Source organism: Agelaius phoeniceus, chromosome 4 (genome assembly GCF_051311805.1).
Source record: "Agelaius phoeniceus isolate bAgePho1 chromosome 4, bAgePho1.hap1, whole genome shotgun sequence".
NCBI classification, from domain to species: domain Eukaryota; kingdom Metazoa; phylum Chordata; class Aves; order Passeriformes; family Icteridae; genus Agelaius; species Agelaius phoeniceus.
This window is the reverse complement of record NC_135268.1, coordinates 30,508,968-30,532,290: the sequence shown is the minus strand read 5'-3', so window position 1 is coordinate 30,532,290 and position 23,323 is coordinate 30,508,968. Positions and strand designations below refer to the sequence as shown.

General features: G+C 50.5%; 1 protein-coding gene across 1 annotated transcript; it reads left to right on the top strand.

Annotated features, from left to right (window-relative positions):
- Positions 1–22,524: 22,524 nt before the first annotated feature.
- Positions 22,525–23,223, top strand: CLDN23 (claudin 23). Its single transcript, XM_054633877.2, has one exon. The coding sequence runs from the start codon at positions 22,525–22,527 to the stop codon at positions 23,221–23,223; it is 699 nt and encodes a 232-aa protein (XP_054489852.2).
- Positions 23,224–23,323: the final 100 nt, after the last annotated feature.

The following is a 23,323-nucleotide window of genomic DNA, read 5'->3' as shown; positions in this document are numbered from 1 at the left end:
GAAAAGGAGTCGTCTTCACTTACCCTGGTACTTGTTCTGTGGTGTGTAGTTTTGAGCATCTAAATTCTTCAAAACTAGGGAAAACCAAAACAGTTCTCCCCCTGCCCTAGTCAGGGCCTTAGTTCAGTTCCTTGCTTAAGTCACCGCTCCTTAGTGCAACAAAGCATTCCTAGTCTCATACATAATAGTGGATTAAAAAGGCAAATAGGCTTGCATAATGGAGAATCCCAGCCCCAAATAACAAAACAGAAACTGGAGATATGCACAGCACTTATAGAAAAAAAAAATCTTTCTCAGGAACCAAACATCCCAGTAAATTCTTCCCCTTCAGGGAATTTTGGCAGTAGCACAGTTTGCAAACATCCTGGCTGGCTGGTCTTTTGCAGTTGTGGCTGTCTGCTCATGTTCTCTCTCTCCTTTTTTGATCAGTTATTAAAACAGTCCAGAGACCCCAGAACTCCTCCACTTAATTTGCTGTATTGCCATGAAGACATCTGCTTAACAATCTCCCGCTTCTTCTTTCAAGCAAACCACTCAAAGTCAATTTGCTGCATCTTTTTGTGTGTGGGATCCCAGTGCCAGCACACCTAGTTGTTTGAGTAAATTATCTCTCAGAAATGCCTCACCATGACAGAAACCTCTCCTAGCACAGATCAGCTCATCTGTGGGAGGGGGAAATGAGCTGGGAAAACAAATGGCCCAAATTTCTGACATTTTCTCTATTTTAGAAAGTTTGGAGGAAAGAACCCAGCTCTAACTAGCACAGATGAGGTTGTGGCTGCATGGCTGGGTAATCCTGGAGGGTGGTAAACTTCTTCAAATTCAAGTATCTGAATTTCATACCTGAAACTTTAAAATAGGCCTCCACTCTTTTCAAAAGAGCACTATAATTTTCACAGCCAGCCTTCTTAGTGAAGAGTCTAGGACAGCTTTAAGAAGAAAAACCAGATTTAAAATTCATGCTATGTTCACACTGGAACAGCACTGAAGTGAGTGAATTCTCCTGAGATGTTTACCCCAAGTAGGAAATCTTTTCCCATGCCAGAAGCCTTGGGATTATAGGATAATTAAAGGTTCTTTTTTCTAATGAAGTCAGCCTGTTAATGCCCAGAGATTCCAGTAGAAAATTGAACAACCTCTAGTTTTTATAAAACAATTATTCCGTAAGGTCTGAGACCAAGTGTGATGGATTTTACGTGTCTGTAAGGCCACGTGGTTTCCTCAGTACAGTATTCATCATTGTCCAGTTTTGGTATTTTCTCAATGTCCAAGAGAACTGGCAGAAAAGAAGCCCTTTCAAGTGGAAAGCAGTACACAATGCCTGCTAAGACATGACTACATATCCTAGCCAGCCATATGTCTCCCAATGTATTGTTTTCCAGAACACTGTCACACAACGAGGCACATGGCTCAGAGCAGCCCTGACAGCACAAAGGGAAACTTTAGGATGACTGGAGCTTCAAGTGCCATCCCTCACTGGCAGAAGGGAGACAGGCCATCACTGAGTCTTGCTTTCAAAGAGTCATCTGTAAGAGTAACCCCTTGGGAGCAGGCAGGCAAAGAGCACAAACCCACAATGAGTGTCTCTGTGGGGAGACAAAAGAAGCAAAGCCCTCTGGAGATGGGTTCAGTATCACTCATGACCAGCAAAGTTGCCCAGTTACCAAGATTGCTGGTGCCAGTAGTGTTTTTTACTCCAAGAGACTTAAAAATACCCAGCAACTGGAAAATGGTGATACCTTTTATCAGTTATGGTCTCCGCTGTGTGGTTGAACAAATCTGAGTTTCCACTTGTGGTGCACAGATCTCTTCCTGGCCATGGTCCCTGATGTGCTGGGGTGTCTGCCCATCCCTGCCAGGACTCCAGCCTTGCCCATGGTGTCACAGCTGGTAGATCTTGTGTGTGTGGAAGAGGTGGCACTGTCTGTGCTGCCACCAGTTTGCCTGTTCATATGCAGCAAGAAAAAGGCACCTGTGATGGAGGCAGGGGCAACCAGTGCCAGCACCTACTGCCTGTGGGGTGAAAGGGCCAAGGGGCACCCTCCAGCAGGCTCTGGGGATGTTAGTGCCCGGTGCCAGTCAGAAGTTGCCTGAGTCCATGTGCACATCTCTGGAAGCTGCCTCTCCATGCACCACAGACCCTTTGCCTACTCCAGAGGTTGGTGACTGTTTCTGTGCCCTTTTTCTCCCCCAGTCCAGGAAGAGCAGATTAAAAGCACCAGCCATAAAGAATGAAGGATGTGGTCTCTTAGCCGCCCTCCATGGGAGTTACCCTCACTGCTAACATCTGGAGGCCAAAAGCATGAACTCTGTAGGACCTGTCTAGCTTATAGGGCTGGAGGGAAGGCCTAAATTGCTAACCCAACCCCGTGTGCAGGCAGCAGCTCCCCATCCCACCCTGGCTTCCGTGACAATCTGCAGATCAGAATGCCAGCCAGCGACAGGCACTGCTATTCCTTAGCTCGGGGCACTGTGTCAAAGGGGGAGCTTGGTTCTCCATACCCAAGAGCTACAGTGGCTGTTAAGAAATCATGGGATAATAGCCCTTTTGATGGATGCCCGGCTTGTGCTGTTGGGATGCAGCGGTTGTGGTGGAGCTGGGAAGGGGGAGGGAGCAGAGAGGCATATGACAGTGCTGGTAACAAGTGAGCTTTGTATGCTGTGGCCAGGGACTCCCACAGCTGCTCCAGTCCCCACTCTCTCTTGAGGTAGTTTGGGTGGGAGAAGAAGCTACAAAAGTTCAAGCAAATGAGGATGACATAGATAAGATTTTAATGACTCAGTCCCTGCTTCTCTTTAAGACATGAAACTGTAGCAGAGCACCTCCTCCTTCCATTCAAGCAAGGTCTCTAGAGGCTTCTCTGGGCTGGTGGTCTGTCTGTTGCAGTTCCTCCTGGACAGGGAATGCCCTCAAGTGGGTCTGTTCAGCTTGTTTCCTTTCCCTGTGTAGCTGGTGAATACTTGGAGCCCATGCTGGCCAGGGGCCTCATCTGCTTCTTGCCATAACTCAAAGGGTCTTGGTGATGCTGATGTAGAGTCTGGTGGTAATCTGGAGCACACTCTTGGAAAAGGGCAGGGCAGGTCATTGCCTCCAAATTATCCTGTCCCAGCAATCCTTGCAAGAAAAGGAACAAACCTGGGGGTGGGCACCATGACAGAGAGAGGACCATGGGAGCACACAGCATTTGACTCTCATTTACTCTGGTCCTACATCACCTGTCATCACTTGATGACAATGTCTTCTTTCTTATGATGCATATTCTCTGTGGATTGGGAGATAGTGATTATGGCAGTTGGCTACAGATTGCCAAGCAAAAAATCTCCCTCCTCCCCCAGCCGCCCCCCACCACCCCCCCCAAAAAAAAAAGGCAGAAAAACCCCACTCCGAAACTCCAAAACTACACACACTTTGTCACGGTAATCCCTGTCCCAATGGGAGACAAGCACAAACTCCCAGTCAGCGTGTGTGGTTGCTCTTAGTAAGCTTTGGACAGCTGGGGGATTTGGGGATGGGATTAGCTAATACAATTCAGGCTCAATTAGCAAAGGAAACATGGAGATTCCAGCTCCCATCGGGACAGATCTGGGCAGGATCCCTCCAGAGGGTTAATCACAGAGCAGCTCGTGCTTCATTCACAAATAACCAAGCTGCCTGCGTGTGCCATCCCACTTACGGCTGAGCTGCCGTTGGAGTGGGAATGCTTGCCATTGCCAAACACCCCCTTAGCCCTTGGACCCGGCTAAAACCCGCTTTCCTGCCCATGGGCTGGGAGAGGGAAGGACTAACCGCAGCGGGGAGGGAGAGCAGGCATGCACGCAGGTGCAGAGAGCTGGCAGCCAAACAAAGGGAGATCGCAGGAGCAGATAGGGGCGCTTGCAGGATACAGTCACGGCTTTCTGCGAGCAAGACCAAAGACAAGAGGAGGGGGGCAAAAGAGACGTTTCTCGTTGATGAGAAGATGCCGAGATGCACCAGCAATCGGATGCCAGCGCTGTGTTTAAAACTGGGACCCCTGGGCAGGGCTTTTGTTGTCGGAAATGCTCTTTACTTGGGCTGCTGGGAGAAGCAGCAGGCTCACTAGGCTGCTGGGGCAGTTATCAGGACAGACTTCCAAGCATCCCTAAGCACCTTGGGATGAGGCAGGGCCCACACCTCTAAACAGCTTAGTGAGCACCAGCTTGCAGACTTCCCCTGGCATGAGTCCCCTTGAAAAGCTGAACCAAATCCTCATGGATGCCTGCTGAGCATCCCCAGCCTCAGCTGGTTCCTCATTTCCAAAAGCTGCCCTCAAATCTGTCATCCTCGGGGTGTTTTAAAGACACATGGCTCCTCAAGAGCTGAGACACGGACTCCCTCACCAGACAGGCCTCTGCTTGCAGAGCTGGTGAACCGGTTCCCAGGGTGCGAGTTGCATGGGCACGCTCTCCCAGGCATGGATGGGTTTTGCACAGCCCTGCTGGAGACTGGCTGCTAAACACAGGCTTTCTGTGGAAAGCACATGGACTTGGAAAGGATGGGGGGAGGCCCCAAAGCACTTGGTGCTCTGGGAAAGGTTGCTCCTGAAGACTGGGCTGATGACTGGCAAAGGGCAAGATGTTAAATGATTTTTCAGATCAGTTTTCAGTCAATTCTTGACTCTGAAGACAGGAGTCAGGAATCAGACCAAAGAAGGGTGATGAGGGACAGGGCTTGAGCCAGGCAAAGCAACCGACCCAGGAGATGGAGTGAACCAGGCTTGCTTTCCCAGCCTTCCTTGGAGAGAGTAGCAAATGTTTCACAGACTAAGGTAATAGTCCTTGACCAGTGCCAGGCAAACACAAAAAAATGTCTAACAGCTCCCCAGGTGTCAACTTGGGAAATAAACCCATCGGCCCCTTCTCAGTTCAGTATCTGGGACTCTCACAGAAGAAGCAGCAGGCCCTGGCACCGTGGAGCAGCTTTGTGGGAGACAGCAAACACCACCTGCCCTCATGTCAGAGTACTCCAGGGTCTGACACTCCCATCACAGCCAGAAAACATAGCTAGGTCGGGAATAGCCATTGGCATGAGCAGACACACAGGCACGAGGCACTGCAGGAGCGCACACCGCTGATTTCTGCCTCTCTCCAATGAGACTGGCTTTTTTCCTTACTCCTCAGCAGTGTTTGGTGTTTGCAGGCACTGGGAAACATTTGCTCCTTGCACTCTTTCCAATGGAGCGTGGGAAAAGCTCTCACCCTAAGCAAAAAAAAAAACCATGGGAATTTGCTTTCAAGTCTATTCTTCTCACTCTCTTTCTCTCCAAGTGAAAAGCCCTGAGCTGGCTTTTTTTCTTTGCAAGGCAAGTTTTCTGGCCAAGGCAAACTGGTGTTTGTCTCTCATGCTGTCAGCAGAGTGACAGGCGTCAGTATGATGAGGGGCAGTGGCAAATCAAGCAGGACAGAGGGAGTGGCAGCAGACTGTGTGCATCTTCTTTCTGCTCCCCCGCCTCCATTTTTAGATAAGGCAGACAGCACATTTCAGTTTCAGCAGAAAGAAATAGTACATATTTTGAGGGGCTTTTTATTCCCAGGGGATATATAGAGCCCTTGGTTTGATGCTTGGCTCACTGAGACAGGCAAAGAAGAATGGAAATTTAGCTTTGAAAAAAATAAAACAGAGGCTTCCCCCTCTGCTTCCTAGATCGGGAGTGAATAGGTAGTGAGCAGAAATAGAAAAGCATCCTCCCCTGTCAGGAGCTGGACCAAGGTTTCGTCCATCCTTGATCCAGCTGCCATGTGATGGATCTGCCCTGTCAAGGCAGACCCTGTGCCAGCACCTGACCCACAGAGGCAGCAAGTGCTGTCAGCCCTGTGTGCCCACATCTCCAGAGGGCTGGCATGGAAACACACACTAGCCCAGCTGCTCACTCCTTGCAGTACCCCAGCCTCCAGAACGCTGGAAGGAGGCACTTCCCACCCCACCAGCAAATGTCTGACTCCTCTTCTGGCTTCTCCACCTGCCCAGGAGGCCTGGCTATGTGAGTCTGCAGGAGGGCAAGTGCCTTCAGGCAGCCTATTTGCAACGAGGCTGGGATGGTGCAGGGAGTCAGGGAATTTTCAGGCAAGAGGAAGAGGCAAAGACATGCACTTCCTTGCCTTGGGGACTGGAAAACACCTTCTCCAGAAAACAAGGCTGAAGGACCCAGCAGGCATCTGCAGAATTCGGGAGACCATGTCAAACCTGAAGAAAACTAAGCCTGATTGCATCCCGGGGCAGGCCATCACTGCAGGAAATATGCTCCCTGTGCCCAGGGATGCTGCTGGGAGGGGAATAAAGGCACCCTGACCTCTTGCCTCCCCACACAGCCCTCTCTCCACTATTACAGGGCAACCCTGGGGAACACCAAAAGGACATCTGTAAACCCTGATACGACCCAAGAGACCCACTCTATACCTGTGTAAAAGAGTGAGGAATACCCTTTATACCCTGAGGTTCAAGGCAGACCTCTTAGTCTTTCAAACTCTATCCTGAAAGTAACCTGATGCCCCCAGCTATTTTTCTTGTGTGAAACTCCCTCCGCAAGAGGTGCCTTAGGTGAGCAGCTGCAGAGACAGCCAGATCCCAGAGGAGGTGTTTGCTTTCTCCATCTTCCACACTCACACACCCTCTTTTTAATTGTTTGCACATCAAGAAACGACTTGCCGACTTGCCGTATTGCAGCCTCCCAAAGGGAGGCAGGCAGGCATTGAACTCGTAACCTGAAACTGCCTCTCAGGGAGACAGCCAGCACCCACCTCCCTCTGTTCCCACGTCCTCTCCCCTGCTCATCCCCGCCTGAGCAGCAGCCATGTCCTCCCCTCGCTCTGTTCAGCTCTTCAGCAGCTACACCCTTCACTGATAATGAGCACAGAGAAAGAAAGCACAGAGCTGCCATTCAGGGCCTTTCTCAGACACCAAAACATCTCTGTGCATTAATAATCCCTTTCAAAAGCCCCTTCCTTGCACACATCCCACCCTCCCCCTCTAGCCCCCGATGCTTTTCAGGAGCGACTGTGATTCATGTGAGGTGCGAAACAGCACGGTAAAATTTTAATACAGCCTGAACATGATGTGAGAGCGTTCAAATGCCTTTTAAGCAGCCTGCCTGTTTCCAGCAACTGCTTTGAAGGCAAGATTGCTTCAGCGCTGTGTGAAGAGCTTCAAAGAGAATATTTGGGACTGATTTTGACATGACTCAGAGAAGGCAGGAAGCCTTCTAACACAGTTCCCTCAAAGGATGAGCACCAGCAGAAGAACGTGCAGGCTCTCACCATCCCTCCCTGCTGGGGGTTGGCCCAGCTGGACCATGTGGGAAGGCCTGGGAGGACCAGAGCTTTGTGTACCTATAGGACACCCACCGGGTACTGTGACCATGTCCCCATCTCCACAGACTGCCCCAGGAGACATTTCCCTGACCACTGGTTTTCTTGCATGCTAATAGCCCTGGGGCCAATGGTCTGCCCCCAGCTGTGACCCCAAGGATTGGAAAGCAGGGGAGATTTCTCCATGCCCCTGGGTAAGCGTGACGATAGGAAAAGTATGAAAATAAGGCAAAACAGTTGGATGAGTCCAAACAGAGAGAGATGCTGATAATACCCAAGGACGCCTCTACAGCCAGGAAACAAAAGGAAAACAAAAACGGTGTGCCAGAAGGTGGGAATAGGAGGTGAGTGAACACGAGGCAACAGCAGAAGAGGGTAATTCCCAGAAGAGGCTTTGGAAACTTCCATGAGCCAGGAAACATTTCTCAGCTTCCCTGCTGTTCAGTGTTCCTTGGGTTCCTGGGCTTCTCCAGACCTGCAAACAGCAAAGTACTGCTGTCCTGTAAGGAAATGCTCTGGCCCTGGAGACTGTCATACTCAGCCTGGAGACACCAAGGCCAAAGCAAGAGGCTGAGCTCCCCATCTCCAGGTGTCCTGCCAGCTGGTGTCCAGCTGGCAGCTCCTGGTGATCTTGAATTGTCCCTGCCTCCACACCACAAGCAGAACATCAACCAAAACCACTTTGTCCAAGGTAGGGGGGGGGAGATCTGTGTTGGCACTGAAGAACTCCCAGAGCTCCTTGCCACACCATCCATTCCCATTTACATAACAAACGAGCCCCACTAGTACATGTCACCCAGGGTTGCATCTGTGCTGACACATCCTGAGTGTTTGTGGTTACTGAGAGAGGAGCAGCTGGAGCACTTGGCCCGGCTGCTAGGGAACAAGTGCAGAGAATATCCCACCCTAGGCTGCACCTAGCCTGGGAAATCCCCAAAGGGGACTTTTTTAGAGGAAAATCAGTGGATTTCAGAGCTAAACTTCATTTGGCAGAGATTTGTCAGACATGTCTCCTAGGACATTTTCAAAATGGAGCTCTCCAAGTCAACTGAGAAGTGACTAAGGCATGTGTATCAATCGTATCAACCTTTGACCAGAGTTTGCTCTGAGAGGGAACAGAAGCACCATCTCACCTGCAGCAGGTGAGATTAATGCAGTCATCAACCACTTAGCCTTCAGCAAGACTGGACCAACCCTAGAAACACATCAACAAAGTGCCTGGGCCGAGGATGAATCTTCTTATGCCCAGTTTGTGCTCTTATGGCTGCAGGAAGGTGCAAGACAGAGATCTGTCTGTTTTCTGGAAGTCTGCTGCTCCTAAAAGTTTGCAGTCAGTCGTACTTCACAGGAAAATGGAGACAATGGAATGCAAACTGTTTTCGGTGCAGTTTAAGCAAACAGCGAAACTCAATTAGCTCAATTAGCTAATGGACACACTGAGTGTCGGCTGACACACCCAGGAGCATGGGCACGGCTGCAAGGAAACGTCAGCGCGTCTGTGTGCTCAAAGCCACCGTCTGAACCAGGAGCGACAGGGAGAGAAAGCAGTCAGCAGCCCTGGGAGGGAGTGGCACATGGTGTGGCTCAACAAAGGGTGGTGTGACAGGAGGGGATCGCAAAATCACCCACCAGGCTTCAGCAAGGAGCTGTGGCACCACTGTGGAGAAATCCCCCACAGCCTCTCCAGGAACTCTCTAACATACCTATACACTCATGTGTGCAGGATGGGGAATCTGAGATGTGTGTGCTGCTTCAGGGCTGCAGTTCTGTGGGAGGATAAATCCCATGACTAGAGTGTGGCAGCAGAGGGATACAGGCTTTTAGGAAGGACAGAATGGGCAGATGAGGACAGGGAGCCTGGGAGGAATATGGGAACATTGTTTGAGTATCTGTGTCCAAATTCAATTCCAGTTGGACTTTAGCCTTTCTAACTCCAGATGGTGAGGTGGGTTGAAAACAGGGTGAATGGCCTAACCCAGAAGGTGTCACCTGAGGGTAGGAAGTCTTGTTGGATGCTATTCAGTGTCAAGACTGGGTCCGATCCTGTCCAATATCCTCATTGATGATACGGATAATGGGGCAGACTGTGTCCCCTGCAAGTTTACTGGTGACAGGAAACTGGGAGGAGTGGCTGCCGTTCAGAGGGACAGGCTGGGGAAATGGATTGACAGCAAATGAGCTTCAATGACTTCATGAAGTTCAACGAAGAGAAGTGGAAAGTAAATGCATCTGGAAAGAAACAATGCCAGGCATCAGTACACCCCGTGGACCACCCATTTGGATGGCAGCTTGTCAGAAAGGGCCTCAGGGACCTGGTGGACACCAAGTTGACCATGAGCCAGCAGTGCACCCTCACAGCAAAGGCTAACAGTGTCCTGGACTGCACTGGGAGGAATGCTGCCAGCAGGTGGAGGGAGGTAATCCTTGCCTCTGCTCAGCACTGGTGAGGCCACTCTGGGTGTATTGTTTCTGATCTGGGCTCCACATTACAAGAGAGACATGGCATGAAGATGATGAAGGGACTGGAACATTTTCCCTGTCAGGAAAGATTGTGAGAAATTGAGTTGTTCAGACTGGAGAAGGGGAGACTCAGTTGGGATCTTATTCATCTATGTAAATACCCAAAGGGAGGGGACAAAGAAGGTGAAACCAGGCTCCTTTCCGTGGTGCCTGGTGACAGGACTGGAGACAGTGGGCACAACTGAGGAGGTTCTGTCTGAACACCAGGAAATACTTTTTTATTGTGAGAATGACTAATCACCAGCACTGATTGCCCAGAGAAGTTGCACAGACTCCATCTAAATTCTCATACAAGATGGAGGCTGACAATCTGGAAGGCAGCTTTGTTATAAGGATGATTGAGCACTGGCACAGTTGTCCAGAGAGAGGCTGTGGAATTTCCATCCTTGAAGGTATTCCAAAGCTGACTGGACATTGCCCTGGACAGCCTACTCTAGGTGCCTGTGCTTGACAAAGGCAATTGGACTAGGTGACCTCCAGATGTCCCTCCCACCTCCACCCATTCTGTGATGGAGTGAAGCAATAACCCCTCACAGGAGGACACACTTATGCCACAGGACTAAGCCAGCTGACAGCCACAAAGGGGAGGGACAATACCCACATGAGGTGACAGAGTGAACTGGTTGAAATGTTGCCCACCTGCAAAAAAACCACTTGAGACCTGAGGTCTGTAATGCCTTACAGGCTTCCTGGCACAGAGGGTGTGATTGCTAAGGATACAGTCCAAGGGAACATAGAGGTACAAGAAGGTACAGCAGTACTGAACAGATCTTCCCCCTGAAACACAGACAGGATTCCTAAGTGGTTATGCTACAAACCAAGATGAAATCTTCCTATTTCTTGGAACAGAACCATTTGATAGTACTGTTGTGCCTCATCTAGGGCCCAGAATAACATTCCTACCCAAGAATACCCACGGTGCATAAAGCCCATAGAATTATAGAATTGTTTAGGTTGAAAAAGACCTTTAAGATCATCAAGTCCCAGGGGCTGTGTTTACTGAGATAAAATCTGAGTTCTCAAGAGTAGCATCAGACAAACCCAGCCCCCCTTGGTATTTTATCACTGGACAATGATTTATGGAGCAGTCTAGGAGCCAATCCAGCCAAGGTAGAAGAAAAAGCAGCATCAGAACTGGATCCTGTTTGGCTTTGCAGCTGTATCTGACATCAAGTTGAACATCTCTCTGAAAGGTCAGCCCTGCTAAGACAAGCCTGCTGGCACATTATTGCACTAGAGGCACCAGCCATCAAGTGGAATTCTCTGTCTGGTGTTATAGCAAAAAAACTCAGAACCAAAAGGAACCTCTACCATTGAAAAAAAAAATTCTAAAGACAAGCATCAGGGATGAGTACCAGTCTCTTCCTGAGTGGAAAGGAAATCCTTGGTCTCCCTGTGAGATGTGCAGCTGCTGACCTTGTCTTCTAGCTATGTGGGCCTGTGTCCCTCACTGAGATGGCAAAAATGTGACCGGGAGTGGCTGCATATATTGTGGGTAAAAAATTTTCAGAGCAGCTGAGAGTTGGAATTTGTGCTATGAGTAAGATGAGCTCCTACAGAATGAGTTAGCAGATGTTTTAGGTGATTCATTGTCTTCTGATAACTGCCCAGTTCCGGAGGCATTGCTGGTATGTGAAAACAAGGTAGGTCTGGGTGAATCAGAGGGCTGAGGGAAGAGTACTGGTGGTAGTTAGCAAACACATGCACAAGTTTATTCAGGGACCAAGCTGTAAACTGCCATATTTTCCAAGGTCTGCAGTGAACTTGGAAAAAAATGGGTCTTCTTTGCTGTCTGACTTGGGGTGTGCCTTGGGAGCAAGGCCATTACTCCATCCTCCAAAGGCAGGCACTAAAAGCTAGAAGAGCCACACTGAGCCATCCTTGCATGATACCTTCTGCCCACCCTCGAAAAACATGCCCAGTGAGTCCTCTGTGCCAGGTAGCACTGGTGCTGCCTGGATAATCCTGGGTGTCTCCAAAAGATGGGACTACCTTTTCTTTTGTCTCTTGCTGACCTCCAGGACACATCTCCAGATTTTTTGGCCATTATTTCTCCACCAAGCACCTAAACTACAATAATTTGTTTGCATTCACAATTGCCATATTTCACATCTTGAGTACCCACAGGCTACTTTGGAGAGGACAGATGAAGGGTCTGTAGGATGAAGAAGAACTTAGTGCCAGCTTATACCTACATTGCCACTGGCTTCCCCCTTTAAACCAAAGAGTCTGCATTTGTCACAGAACTAAAAGGAGCAGAAAACACAGAGGACACTTTTCAATGCAGCTCAGTGGCCTTGCATATGCCCCAGAGCAAACTTTGTAATTATACCTTATCCTAATTACTGCTGCAGTAGCAAAGACAATAGAGCAATGGAACAGGCACCAGCTCCCAGGGCATCCAGGCAGTCCAGGCCATGGGAAAAGTTGGAAGCATTCCCAGCCCTACTACTAAATCCCAAATTGTGGTGCTCAGGAAGCTCAGCAACAAGGTTGCAAGTTCAGACATTTCAGTAAGGCTATTCCAAATGCAATGACAGGCCTGAGGGAGGAATGCAAGGTCAGCTCTCCTGCATGTGCTGCGTTGCCATCGTACCTATGAGTAACATGGGGCTGCCTTGCAGAAAGAGAGGGCTGCGGTGTCCAAGTGCAGTGCAGATGTGCTCCTGATGTGAGAGAATAACCCAGCTTTGGTATGGATTGAATATTTTCTTTTGCAGACCCATGGCAGCACCGTCTGGAAGAGCCCTCCCCAGTTTCTGGTCCAGCGTGCCTCTAGGAGCAAGACTGTTCCCAATGCTGGAGCAATCCAGGTGGTTTTGTCTAACCAACGCTACCAAACCCCCAAAGGTGACAGGCCAGCTCTGCTCTGAGGAGCTGTCCCAGGGCTGCCTCTCCTCTTAGAGGAGATTTTTTTTTTCCTAAAATCCCAGTGCCACAGTAGTAATTACTTGCAACCAGCTTTTTATAAAAGGGGAGGGAGAGGGGGAAAACAGAGCAGAGGAAAGATCTCAGAATTAGCAAAGCTCATACATTTGCAGGTGGCCTTAGACTGAACCAGTTAGCTCTGTGTTGGCTTCCAGTGAGGAGACAGCTTATGTGATGGACATGAGAAACAACACTGGGAAAGTGCAGAGGAAGGACCAAGAGGTGGGTGAGAACGTCACTCTTATTCATTTGAGGAAAGCACATGGAAGAAACTGATGGCTCTGCTGCCTTTTGTGCATTTAGCTTCCACATAAAAGCTGAATCTAGAGGTGACTATCTCACTGAAGAGATCCATTACCCTCCACAAACCACCAAGATAAAATGATGACTGCAGTCTCTCTCTTAGGCACCTACAGCCAAACTCCTGCCCCAGCATTCAGCCTTAATGATGAAGAGAAAGGAGTTGGGAAATGAGGCAAGATTGTGAAAGAAGAGGTTCCTGAATTTTCAGCCAGTTGAAATGTGTATGAGCTACAGCAACACTCATTATCAGAGGAGGAGCTGTCTCCAGTTCCCAAGCCATGCTCTCCAAGACCTTCTGGAGTGGAAACAAGGAAATGGCACAGAATGAGCACAGCATCCTGTTTAAAAGGCTTGAAGTCAAGTTATAGATCCATAATTCAGTGTCTAGAAAATTGAGCTACACAAAGGATTAGTTCAGAGGCACCAAGGGGCTAGTATGAGGACTGAGAAGGGAATAATGCAATTTCTTAAGAACTATTTTATACCAAACCATTTAAATTTTCTCTCTCAAAGATCTGGCAGATAAAGGGTAAGCAGCAGATGTGAAAATTTTGACCTCCATAAAGGACTTTGTGTTATCCCATTCAGACTTCTTGTCAGAAAGGGAAATACCATCTAGATGAAAGATGGATGTAAAATTAGAGCAAATAAAGCACCTTTACAAGAGCTATTCCTGGCTTACAGTCAGACTAGAAAGAAATATACAAAAAGGAACCGCAGGAAAATGGTCCTGGCTTTTATACTATTCACTGCTTCCATACTGTGGGTTAGAAATCACAATACACTGTCTTAGAAATATTGTGGAAAATGTTAAAGAAAACAAAGCCAGAGCAATGCCAGAAAGTAAACCCATCAGATGACCTTAAAGACCTGGCAAAGACAGGATTTGACATGATCCAGATGAAATTCAATTCAAGTCAGGTATAAAACACTTTGAAATTGGATCAGTCCACCCCACGGAGAGAGTGGGATGTGGGATCTGCTGGTAGGAAGGCTCTGGGTTGAGGGGCCGAGGTATGACAAGGCCAAATACTGGGTCCTACATGTTGGCCACAACAGACTTTGGCCTCTTCAGGGATCTGCTTTGTAGAGGCCTGAAGGGAAGAGGGGCAGAAAGATGACTAGTATTAAAGGATGACCGCCTGCAAGCTCCAGAGCAATGCATCCCAACGAAGAGGAAGACTGGCAAAAATGCCAGTGAATGAGCAAGGAGCCCCTGGACAAACTCAAACTCAAACCCTCCTGTAGGGAGGCTACAGAGAGTGGCAGCAAGGCCAAGCAGCCTGGGAGGAATACAGATAAATTGCAGCCAGGGATCAGATTAGGAATTGCCCACCCTGACAGAATTAAACCTGACCAGGGTGTCAAGGGCAACAAGAAGAGCTTGTATAGGTGCATCAGTAATAAAAGGGAGAATGGGAGACTTGATTACCCAGGACATAAAGAAGGTTGAGGTACTCAATGATTTTTTTGCCTCAGTCTTCACTGCCAAGTGCTCCAGCCACACCAGCCAACTTGCAAAAGTCAAAGGCAGGGATTGGGAGAATGAGGAACTACTTGCTGTAGGAGAAATGGCTTGAGAACATCTCAGAAACCTGAATTTGCACAAATCTGTGGGACCTGATGAGATACATCTGTGGGTGCAAAGGGACATGGCAGAAGAAGTGGCTAAGCCTCTATCCATCATATTTGAGAAGTCATGGCAGTCTGGTGAAGCACCCACTGACTGAGAATGGGGAAGCATTTTTTAAAAATGGAAATAAGAAAGACACAGGTAACTACAAGCTCTCAGTGCCACCTTGGTGCCTGGCAAGTTCATGAAGCAGATCCTCCTGGAAACTATGCTAAGGGACATAGAAAATAATAAGGTAATTGGTCACAGTCAACATGGCTTCAGTAAGGGCAAATTATGCCTGACAAATTTGGTGGCCTTCTGTGAGAGCGTTACAGTGTTGGTGGCTAAGGGAAGAGCAACTGACATAGTCTACTCAGACTTGTGCAAAGCATTTGACACTGTCCCACAAAACATAATTGTCTCTAAACTGGAGAGATGTGGATTTGGCAGATGGACAACTCAGTGGACAAGGAATTGGCTGTGTGGTGGCACTAAAAGAGCTGTGGTCATCTGTTCAATGTCCAAGTGGAGGCCAGTGACAAGTGGTGTTAGGTGGTCTCAGCTGGGACCAGAGCTGTTCAATGCCTTTGTCAGTGACAGGGACAGGGGGATCAGGTGCATTCTCAGCAAGTTCACAGATGACAACAAGCTGTGTGGTGTGACCAACATGCTGCAGGGCAGGGATGCCATCCAGAGAGACCTGGGCAGGCTTGAGATGTTCAACAAGGCTAAGTGTAAGATCCTGCAGTTGGGTTGGAGCAATCCCAACCAAAAATACAGGCTGGGTAGAGAATAGATTGAGAGCAGCACAGAGGAGAAAAGCTTGGGGATTTTGGTAGACAAAAAGCTGAACATGATCTTCAATGTGCCCTTGCAGCTCAGAAAGCCAACTTGTCCTGGGCTGCATTTGAAGCAGCGTGGGCAGCAGGGGAAGGGAGGGGATTCTGTGCCTCTACTCCACTTTAGTGAGACCCTACCTGTCTCAGGTTGCTGTTGTTAATTGCTGCCCCGAGATGTGTGGGATGTCTCTGTTTTGGCCTGTGTGGCTGAAGAACGAGTCTGGATTCTTCACTTTTCGGTCTTGAGGTTGTTTATTAATTCTTATCTATAAAATTTTCTTTCTGCCCAGTGGAGGTCTGCTCAGCAGGGCAGCCACAGGCACTCTGACCGCCCCCGAGGCGGTGTTGTCCTTTTATACTACAAACTACGTATAACATATTTACATTTAATTCCCAATACCTATCACCTATGTTAGACAGTGTACTTCTACTCTAAACCAATCCCAAAGTGCCAACATCACTGCAGAAAATCAAGAAGAAGAAGAAGAAGAAGAAGAAGAAAGGCTAGACATGCCCAAGTTCCTCCACCTTGTCCCCATAACCTCCATACCAAAAATCCTAAAATCTACATTTTCACCCTGTGATAATTTTATTATTATACTATTCAAAGTTCTGTGACTTTCAGGTCCTCATACAAAGCTGGTAACTTGCTCCAGGGGTCATAATCAAATCCCCAGGTGTTTTGGGCTGCATGCCAGGGTCTCCGAGCCCCCTGGTGGGGTCCTTGGCAACTCTGGACATCTGCAGGGATGTACTGAGTTCCAACATACCTGGAGTGCTGCATCCTGCTCTGGGACCTCCAGCATGAGAGGGACACAGGCCTGTTGGAGCAAGTCCAGAGGAGGTCCAGAGGAGGGCTGGAGCATCTCTCCTACAAAGACAGGTTAAGAGAGCTGGGGTTGCTCAGCCTGGAGAAGAGAAAACTCTGGGGAGAGCTTACATCAGCTTCCAGTATCTAAAGGGGCCTACAGGAGAGCTGGAGAGGAATATTTTACGGGAGAATGTAGTGGTAGAACAAGGGTTAATGATTTTACACTGAAAGAGTGTAGGTTTAGATTAGATATTAGGAAGAAATTCTTTACAGGGAAGGGGTCACAGCACCAAGCCTGCCAGAGTTCAAGAAGTGTTTAGACAATGCTCTCAGGCATATGGTGTGATTCTTGAGGTTGTCTTGTGCAGGGGCAGTAGCTGAACTGGATAATCCTTGTGGTTGCCTTTCAACTCAGGATATTCTATGATTCTATACTGTGAGGGTGGTGAGTCATTGGAGCAGTTTGCCCAGAGAATTTGTGAATGCTTCATCCCTGAAAGTGTTGAAGGCTAGATTAGATGGGGTTTTGGGCAACCTGGTCTGGTGTCCTTGCCCATGGTGGGGGAGGTTGCAAGTAGATGATCTTGAAGGTTTCTCCCAACCCAAAACATTCCGTAACTCAATGAAATAACACAGGAGCAAGATGCAGCTCTCTCTCCATGCAGAATTATTAGAACGAATTCCCATATACTAGAAGTTGCACAATTTCTCAGCCTCCAGAACAGGCACAGGGCACAGCTGTCTCCTACCCAGGGCTTTCTCAAGGGGAAAGGTTTAAGCAGGTCTTTTCCACTGTGGCCTTGGCCATATGTCCAGTGGTTTGACCCACAAAGCTGACCAAACTCCCAGCAAATGCGTAAAGGCACATGTATAAGCCATCTGCACTTTGGTTTCAGGTGTTTCAGCCCAATGGGAGATCAAAGTCCTTGCAGATGAGTCACATTTACAGTGTAATGGGATGAACCTCCATCATGGAGCACTGCTTTTGCCTTGCCAGTTGCAACATGCTGTGCACCCACGAGCATTAGCTTTGCCCTTTAGCTTGCAAGATCTGTAGCCCAGGAACTGGACAAACATGCAGTTTCCACAGCCAGACACAGCTTTAACTGCTCTCTTACTCCTGTCTGAAAAGGGCTGCACCTCCAAAACCTAGCACAAGGGCTTCATGTCTAAACTACTCCCAACCACTTCAGGACTGAGTCAGACAAAAATAGATACAGCTGCAAAAATGCTTTTTGTATCATTCTCGGAACTGAAAGCAGCACTGGGCAATCTGGCAAGTCCAAGTGCAGCAGTTTAGAAAGTGAGCAAGGTTAACGGATGAGTGAATACCTGGGGGGCATCTAATAAGGCTTTCAACAGCTCATTCCCAGGATCCAGTCTGAATAGTGCTCAGACTCACAGCTGGGCTGCAGAAAGAGAGCAGGAACAGCCTCAGTGCTCACTGATGGATTTACTGTTCCCTGCAGGCGTTACTGGATGCTGACCCCAAACTGCAGCTCCCTCACACCGAATTTTGAGCAGGGGGAACAGCCAAAACTGCAATGGCCACAGGCCTGGGTATATTAAGCCACTGCTGGGTCACAGTCCTGGAGTGAGACCTGCCAGTATGGGTGCTTGCAAGCCCTTCAATGCCCAACACATCCCTCTCTCAGATAACCCCTCTGGAGTGCATCCTCAGGGCTGCTGTTACCACTATGGCCAGCCTGGAAGGGGGGCAGGTCAACGGGCAAGTGGAAAGCTGATAAATCTGCTCGTGGAAGTGCCAGCACAAAGGCTGGATAGCTGGGGCATGGAGCTGCCTGCTGGGTGCTGGGGCATGAAGCTGCCTGCTGGGAGCTCTGGGGAGCACACACAGATCTCTCTTCCACATTCAACCAGCCAGGGGGATCACAGAGCCTGTCCTGCCTGGGGCTCATCCTTGGCCTCCCAGCAGGCACAAAGACAGCAGTGTGTGTGTCCAGGGAGGAAGCTGGGAGCTGGGCTGGGAGAAGCCCATTGCAACTGCAGCTGTTAGCACAATGCAGAGCGTGTTCCAATTGCAATCACATGCTGCAGGGGCCATGGCTTGAGAGCAAGGAGAATCTTTAGTTTGCACTCCTAGAAATGGCCCCATGTGAAATGCTAGAGGAAAAAGTAGCAAAATTGAATGGTCAGAACAAAATAATTCAACCTGGACACCTGGCTAAGGAAATTTTCCTTTGGGATGGAGACTGAGGAGAGGCTTAGACAGCCAGGTCTAATGCTAAAAAGCACAGCATGGACTGTTTGAGCCATCGTGCTTTGATCCCAGCCTGCAGGGATTTAGGGTTTAAACTGAAAGGTAAACACAGATGGATAGTGGAGCTATACAAGTGTCTAGACCAGAGGAAATTGCAGCCCCCTAAGTGCAGGTCCTGCCTGCACGGGCACTGTTCTCAGCCAGTTCCCATCTCCTACATCAGGCAAGACACAGGTGACTGCCACACTCTGCAAAGTGTATTCTCCTCAGGTGAGAGAGAGGATAAATGATACACAGCCAGGGTCAGCTATTGTGCCTACTGGCTACCTGCCATCACAGAGCAACCCAGGGTGGCACAGTGCATGTCCACAGACCTGGCAGCCTTGTGGCTTGGTGTCCAGCATGGGCCAAGCCCACTTCAAGCCCAAGAAGGAATCAGGTACAGTGTAACTTGCAGGACACGCAGGCACTGTGGTGGTATGGGGGCATCTTGCCATATGTGACACAGGCAAAGCCCCAGGGTCAGTGGGATGTAAACAGGAATTACCAGCTGCAGGCTCCTGCTAAACAGCCCTGGCCCCAACTGTTCCTCACACAGCAAACAGGATGGTGAGAGATCCTGCTGCTGCTGAGGAAGGGAGTTGGAATAACCTCCTTGAAAAGGACCCTCCTGTCCCCAAGTCTCAGTGCCAACAATGGAGGGGCAGTGCTAACTTTGTTCAGGGAAGCTCTTCTCTCCAGAGCCACATTTTGAAAGCTCAGTTGGGCCTAGAAGTCTGATCAGACTACGAATCACATAGGAAGCTGTGGAGATTGTTGTGTGTGTGTGTTCTTTGGCCATTTCTGGCATCAGGCAAACCCTGCTCAGCTGGTGTGACAATGGGGTAATCCAAAAGCTTCGGGTCCTATCCACACTGACCTCACACTGTCACCTAAGAGACACCAGTACTTGTCCAGTCGGGGTGCCATCACCACTAGTGGCTGGAAGCAGACAGCTAGAGAGGCAGGGAAGAGATTGAACACAGGAATATTGCCCTGAATTCATTCCCAGCCTTCAGTGATGCAGGCTATCTGAGGCTGGAAGAAGCAACTCAACACTAAATACCTCATCATGGAATTTTAAAAAAAAAATTCTTCCTTGGAATCAAGTTCTGACTATCCTGCCCTAGAACTTTTCCAGGTCCAATTAGCTCAAGGCCTTCTGCTGCTCTTCCAATTTACAACGGGTATTAAAAAATAGTAATAAAATGCAAGCCAAGTCAACCAGGCCTGGATAAAGTTTCCATCATGTTCTTAAAGAGATGACTGTGACAGCGTAGGAAAAAACTAAGTCACAGCCTTGGAGAAGTAGGAAACACCAAGTAAGGTGGCTTTTCCCACTCAGTAGCTAGGGCAATGTGGGAAGGAAGGCAGTTTCAGCCAGACCATTTTATCTCTGAGGCCAGATGGCTTTAAATGCTTCCCCAGAGCTTGGAAAGGGCCAGGCACTTCTTTGAATTTCTTTTCATACCACCTCATTAGAAAGTAAAAGAGAAGAAATGAACAATCTATAACTTTATGGCAACGGGAAACAGCTCTGTTAATCCCATTTCCTTCCCCAGGCTTACTCAGGGCAGGTCATCCAGCATCAGGGCCACATCACCTAATCTGCTTATCATTGTCCCACAGCCAGGAGCCTGGGCATCAGCCCAAAGGGCAGAATGCATCCTCCTGGGCATTATTAATAAATTGGAAAGGCACAGGTTTTTAAACCTGCCCTGGTGCATAATTGTGATATTCCTGGGATCCAGCTTCTGCTGCAGCTGCAGATTCAAGGATTGGCCACCTCCCAGACTCAAGCCTGCATGAGCAAGGGAAAGAGGGGCACAGCACTGCTGGAGGAACAGATAAGAGAAAAAGAAAGGTGCTGCAAGAGAGGGATTCTAGGGCTGGCATTGCAAAGCCTAGGGTGGGCATTACCCTCTAGGTTTCTTAGCCTTTCTGGGTAGAATGTGGGCAAATCCAACAAAATGGAGAACTCCTCCCTTTCCATCAGGGTTGGCACACGCCTACCCACACTTCTGGGATGGGCAGATAAGTCCTGGCCAGCCATGCAGGACTCAGGGCTTGCTATCACCTGCTCACAGCTTGGCTTGGATGGTCCATGGGCAACCACTGCTACACCTGACAGCACTGCCACCAAGCTGTGATTTGTCACCTTGGTAAAAGCCTCCTGAGCAGGCAGGAGGCAAAGGGCACTGATAGGCACTCATCCATGGCACTGTGCCACCCAGCTTGCTTCCAGCCCTTTCCCTCTGCCCCCCTCTCCTCCAGGAGCACTACATTTCACAGCCAACCTCCACTTGGTGTCCAGATGGAAAGGTGTCCAGACACAGCTCACAAGGGAGTCAGGACTATAAGGTTTCAGGCTTGCAGCACCTGTTCCTGTGTGGGGATCCCATGGCAGAAGGCAGACTCAAGAAACACATCAGGCCAGCAGCATTTGGTGTGTTGGTTGGACCCACAGCTCCCAGGGCAGTAGTGAGTGCCTTGGCACAGAGTCAGTGGCTGGAGTAGGGTAAAAGTTACCAAAGTTAATTGAACAGGAAAGGAATCAGTAACCCCTGGCTTAGTTTCCCAGATGAGGAGTGCCAAGTTTTAGCAAGCTACTGGCTACATACCACAAAGCCAGGTGTTCCTGTTCTGGAGCTATGCTCATCTGGCTGCTCTGTAGATGTGGCTGGAGACATGAGCCTTTGGCTGAGTCCAACCCACCCCTGCCTTCCAGCTGGACTAAGATCCAGTGTTCAACAACTTCAAAATCCCTCCCCAAAATGATCTGGCACCCAGAGAGCTGAAGGGCTTCAGGACTTCGGGAAATAGCTGTGGGACGGAGGAGTGGGGAAGGGAGCCGGGGGCAGCTGGTCCAGCACAGCCCCACGCAGCCCTCTGGACCGAAGGCCTTCCTTCCTCCCTCCCTCCAAGGCCAGGAACCAGCAGCGCAAAGATGCCGTGGGGCACACACAGAGCCAGCCTTCCAGCTCAGCCGGCGTTGCTCATCCCAAATCCATCCACAGAGGATGCTGCCCTCTCCTGGGCTCAGTGTGACTGGCAGAAACTCAGGGAAATTTGGCGAGGCCCAGGACGAGTGCTTTTTGGGGCTCAAAATCCCACACTGGCGTTCTCAAATGTGGTGATTTCCCGTACCTGTCTCAGTGGACATCCCAGGGACTCTTCCTGCCCAGAGCCAGGCTGCTGCGGGTGCCCTCTGAGGGCAGCGTGGGACGGGAGGAGCAGGGCCCAGCCCAGCAGCTCTCCCTGAAGGACAGGGAGATGGGGAGGTTTCTTGGGCCAGTTACCAAATGTGAGATCTACCAGCATTTCATCCTAATTATTTTAATTAATTAGTTAGCTAATTTGATAGCAAAATAAGCTGGCATGCAGGTAAAGAAGGGAGCTGTAACAGGGTCCTACGCCGCCCCAGCAGCCCGGGCACGGCCCCCATCCCGCCACCTGCGAGGGGACAGCGGGGGCCGGAGATGCGGCGCTCCCGGTGGGCTCCCGCAGCCCTGGAAGGCGCTGTTCCCGCGGGCTCCGGCAGTCCTGGAAGGCGCTGTCCCCCTGGAAGGCGCTGTCCCCGCCGCAGGTGCCGGCCAGCCCGGGCCGGGCCCCGCCCGCCGGCGCCGCCTCCTGTCCGCACCTCTCCAAGCCCGGCCCGGGCTGGGACGGCTCCGCGGGCTGCCCGCCTCAGGGGCTCCGGCACGGCCTCAGGGGCTCCGGCACGGCCTCAGGGGCTCCGGCACGGCCTCAGGGGCTCCGGCACGGCCTCAGGGGCTCCGGCACGGCCTCAGGGGCTCCGGCACGGCCGCGGGACCCCCGCCCTGCCCGCACCGGTGCCACAGCTCCTGTCCTGCGTGCCCCGGAGCTCCCGCGGACCTCGGGCGAGCGGGAGCCCTCCGGAGCCCGCTTCACCCACGTCCCCAGCATGAGGACGCCGGCGGAGATGATCGTGGGGCTGGTGCTGTGCCCCTGCGGGCTCCTGCTGACACTCACGGGCACGCTGGCACCCAGCTGGAGGCAGGTGAGCCTCGTACCTGACCAGCCCATGGACGTCGTTTGGGAGCAGGGCATCTGGGACATATGCAGGGAGCGGCAGAGCACCCACGACCGCCTCTGCGGGCAGGCTGACGGGCTGGGCTACTTTGAGCAGGTGCCCGTGCGGGTGGCCCAAGGGCTGATGCCCTCCTCGCTGGTGGTCACCCTGGTGGGCTTGGTGGTGGCTGCGCTGGGTGTTCGCTGCTGGCAGCTGGAGCCCCGGCACCTGGTGGCCGGCATGGCAGGGCTGGTGCTGCTCCTCTCCGGGCTGATGAGCCTCGTGCCCAGCTCCTGGTACACCCAGGAGCTGTGGGCACTGCCTGCCCCGCCTGGCAGCACGCTGACCGTAGGCTACAGCTTGGTGCTGAGCTATCTGGGAAGCTGTCTGGAAATCCTGGGGGGGCTGGCCCTCACCCTCAGCTTCCATCACTGCTGCAAGGAGCGCAGAGCTCCCAAATTGCCCCCCACCACTGTGACAGAGGCTGAGTCGGGCTCCAGTAGAGGTTACAACAATCCCTGGGACGTGCTGGAGGATGAGAAAGATGGACAGCGCTGGGGGAGAAGCCCACCTTGTGATTCTGACTTGTAGTCCCAGCACTGGAACAGCAGTTTCGTCCCTGACATCAAGAGCAGTGCTGGCCCCTGCCCCTACCAAGCCATGCCCTTCTCCTGGGGCCCCTCTGAAGCCC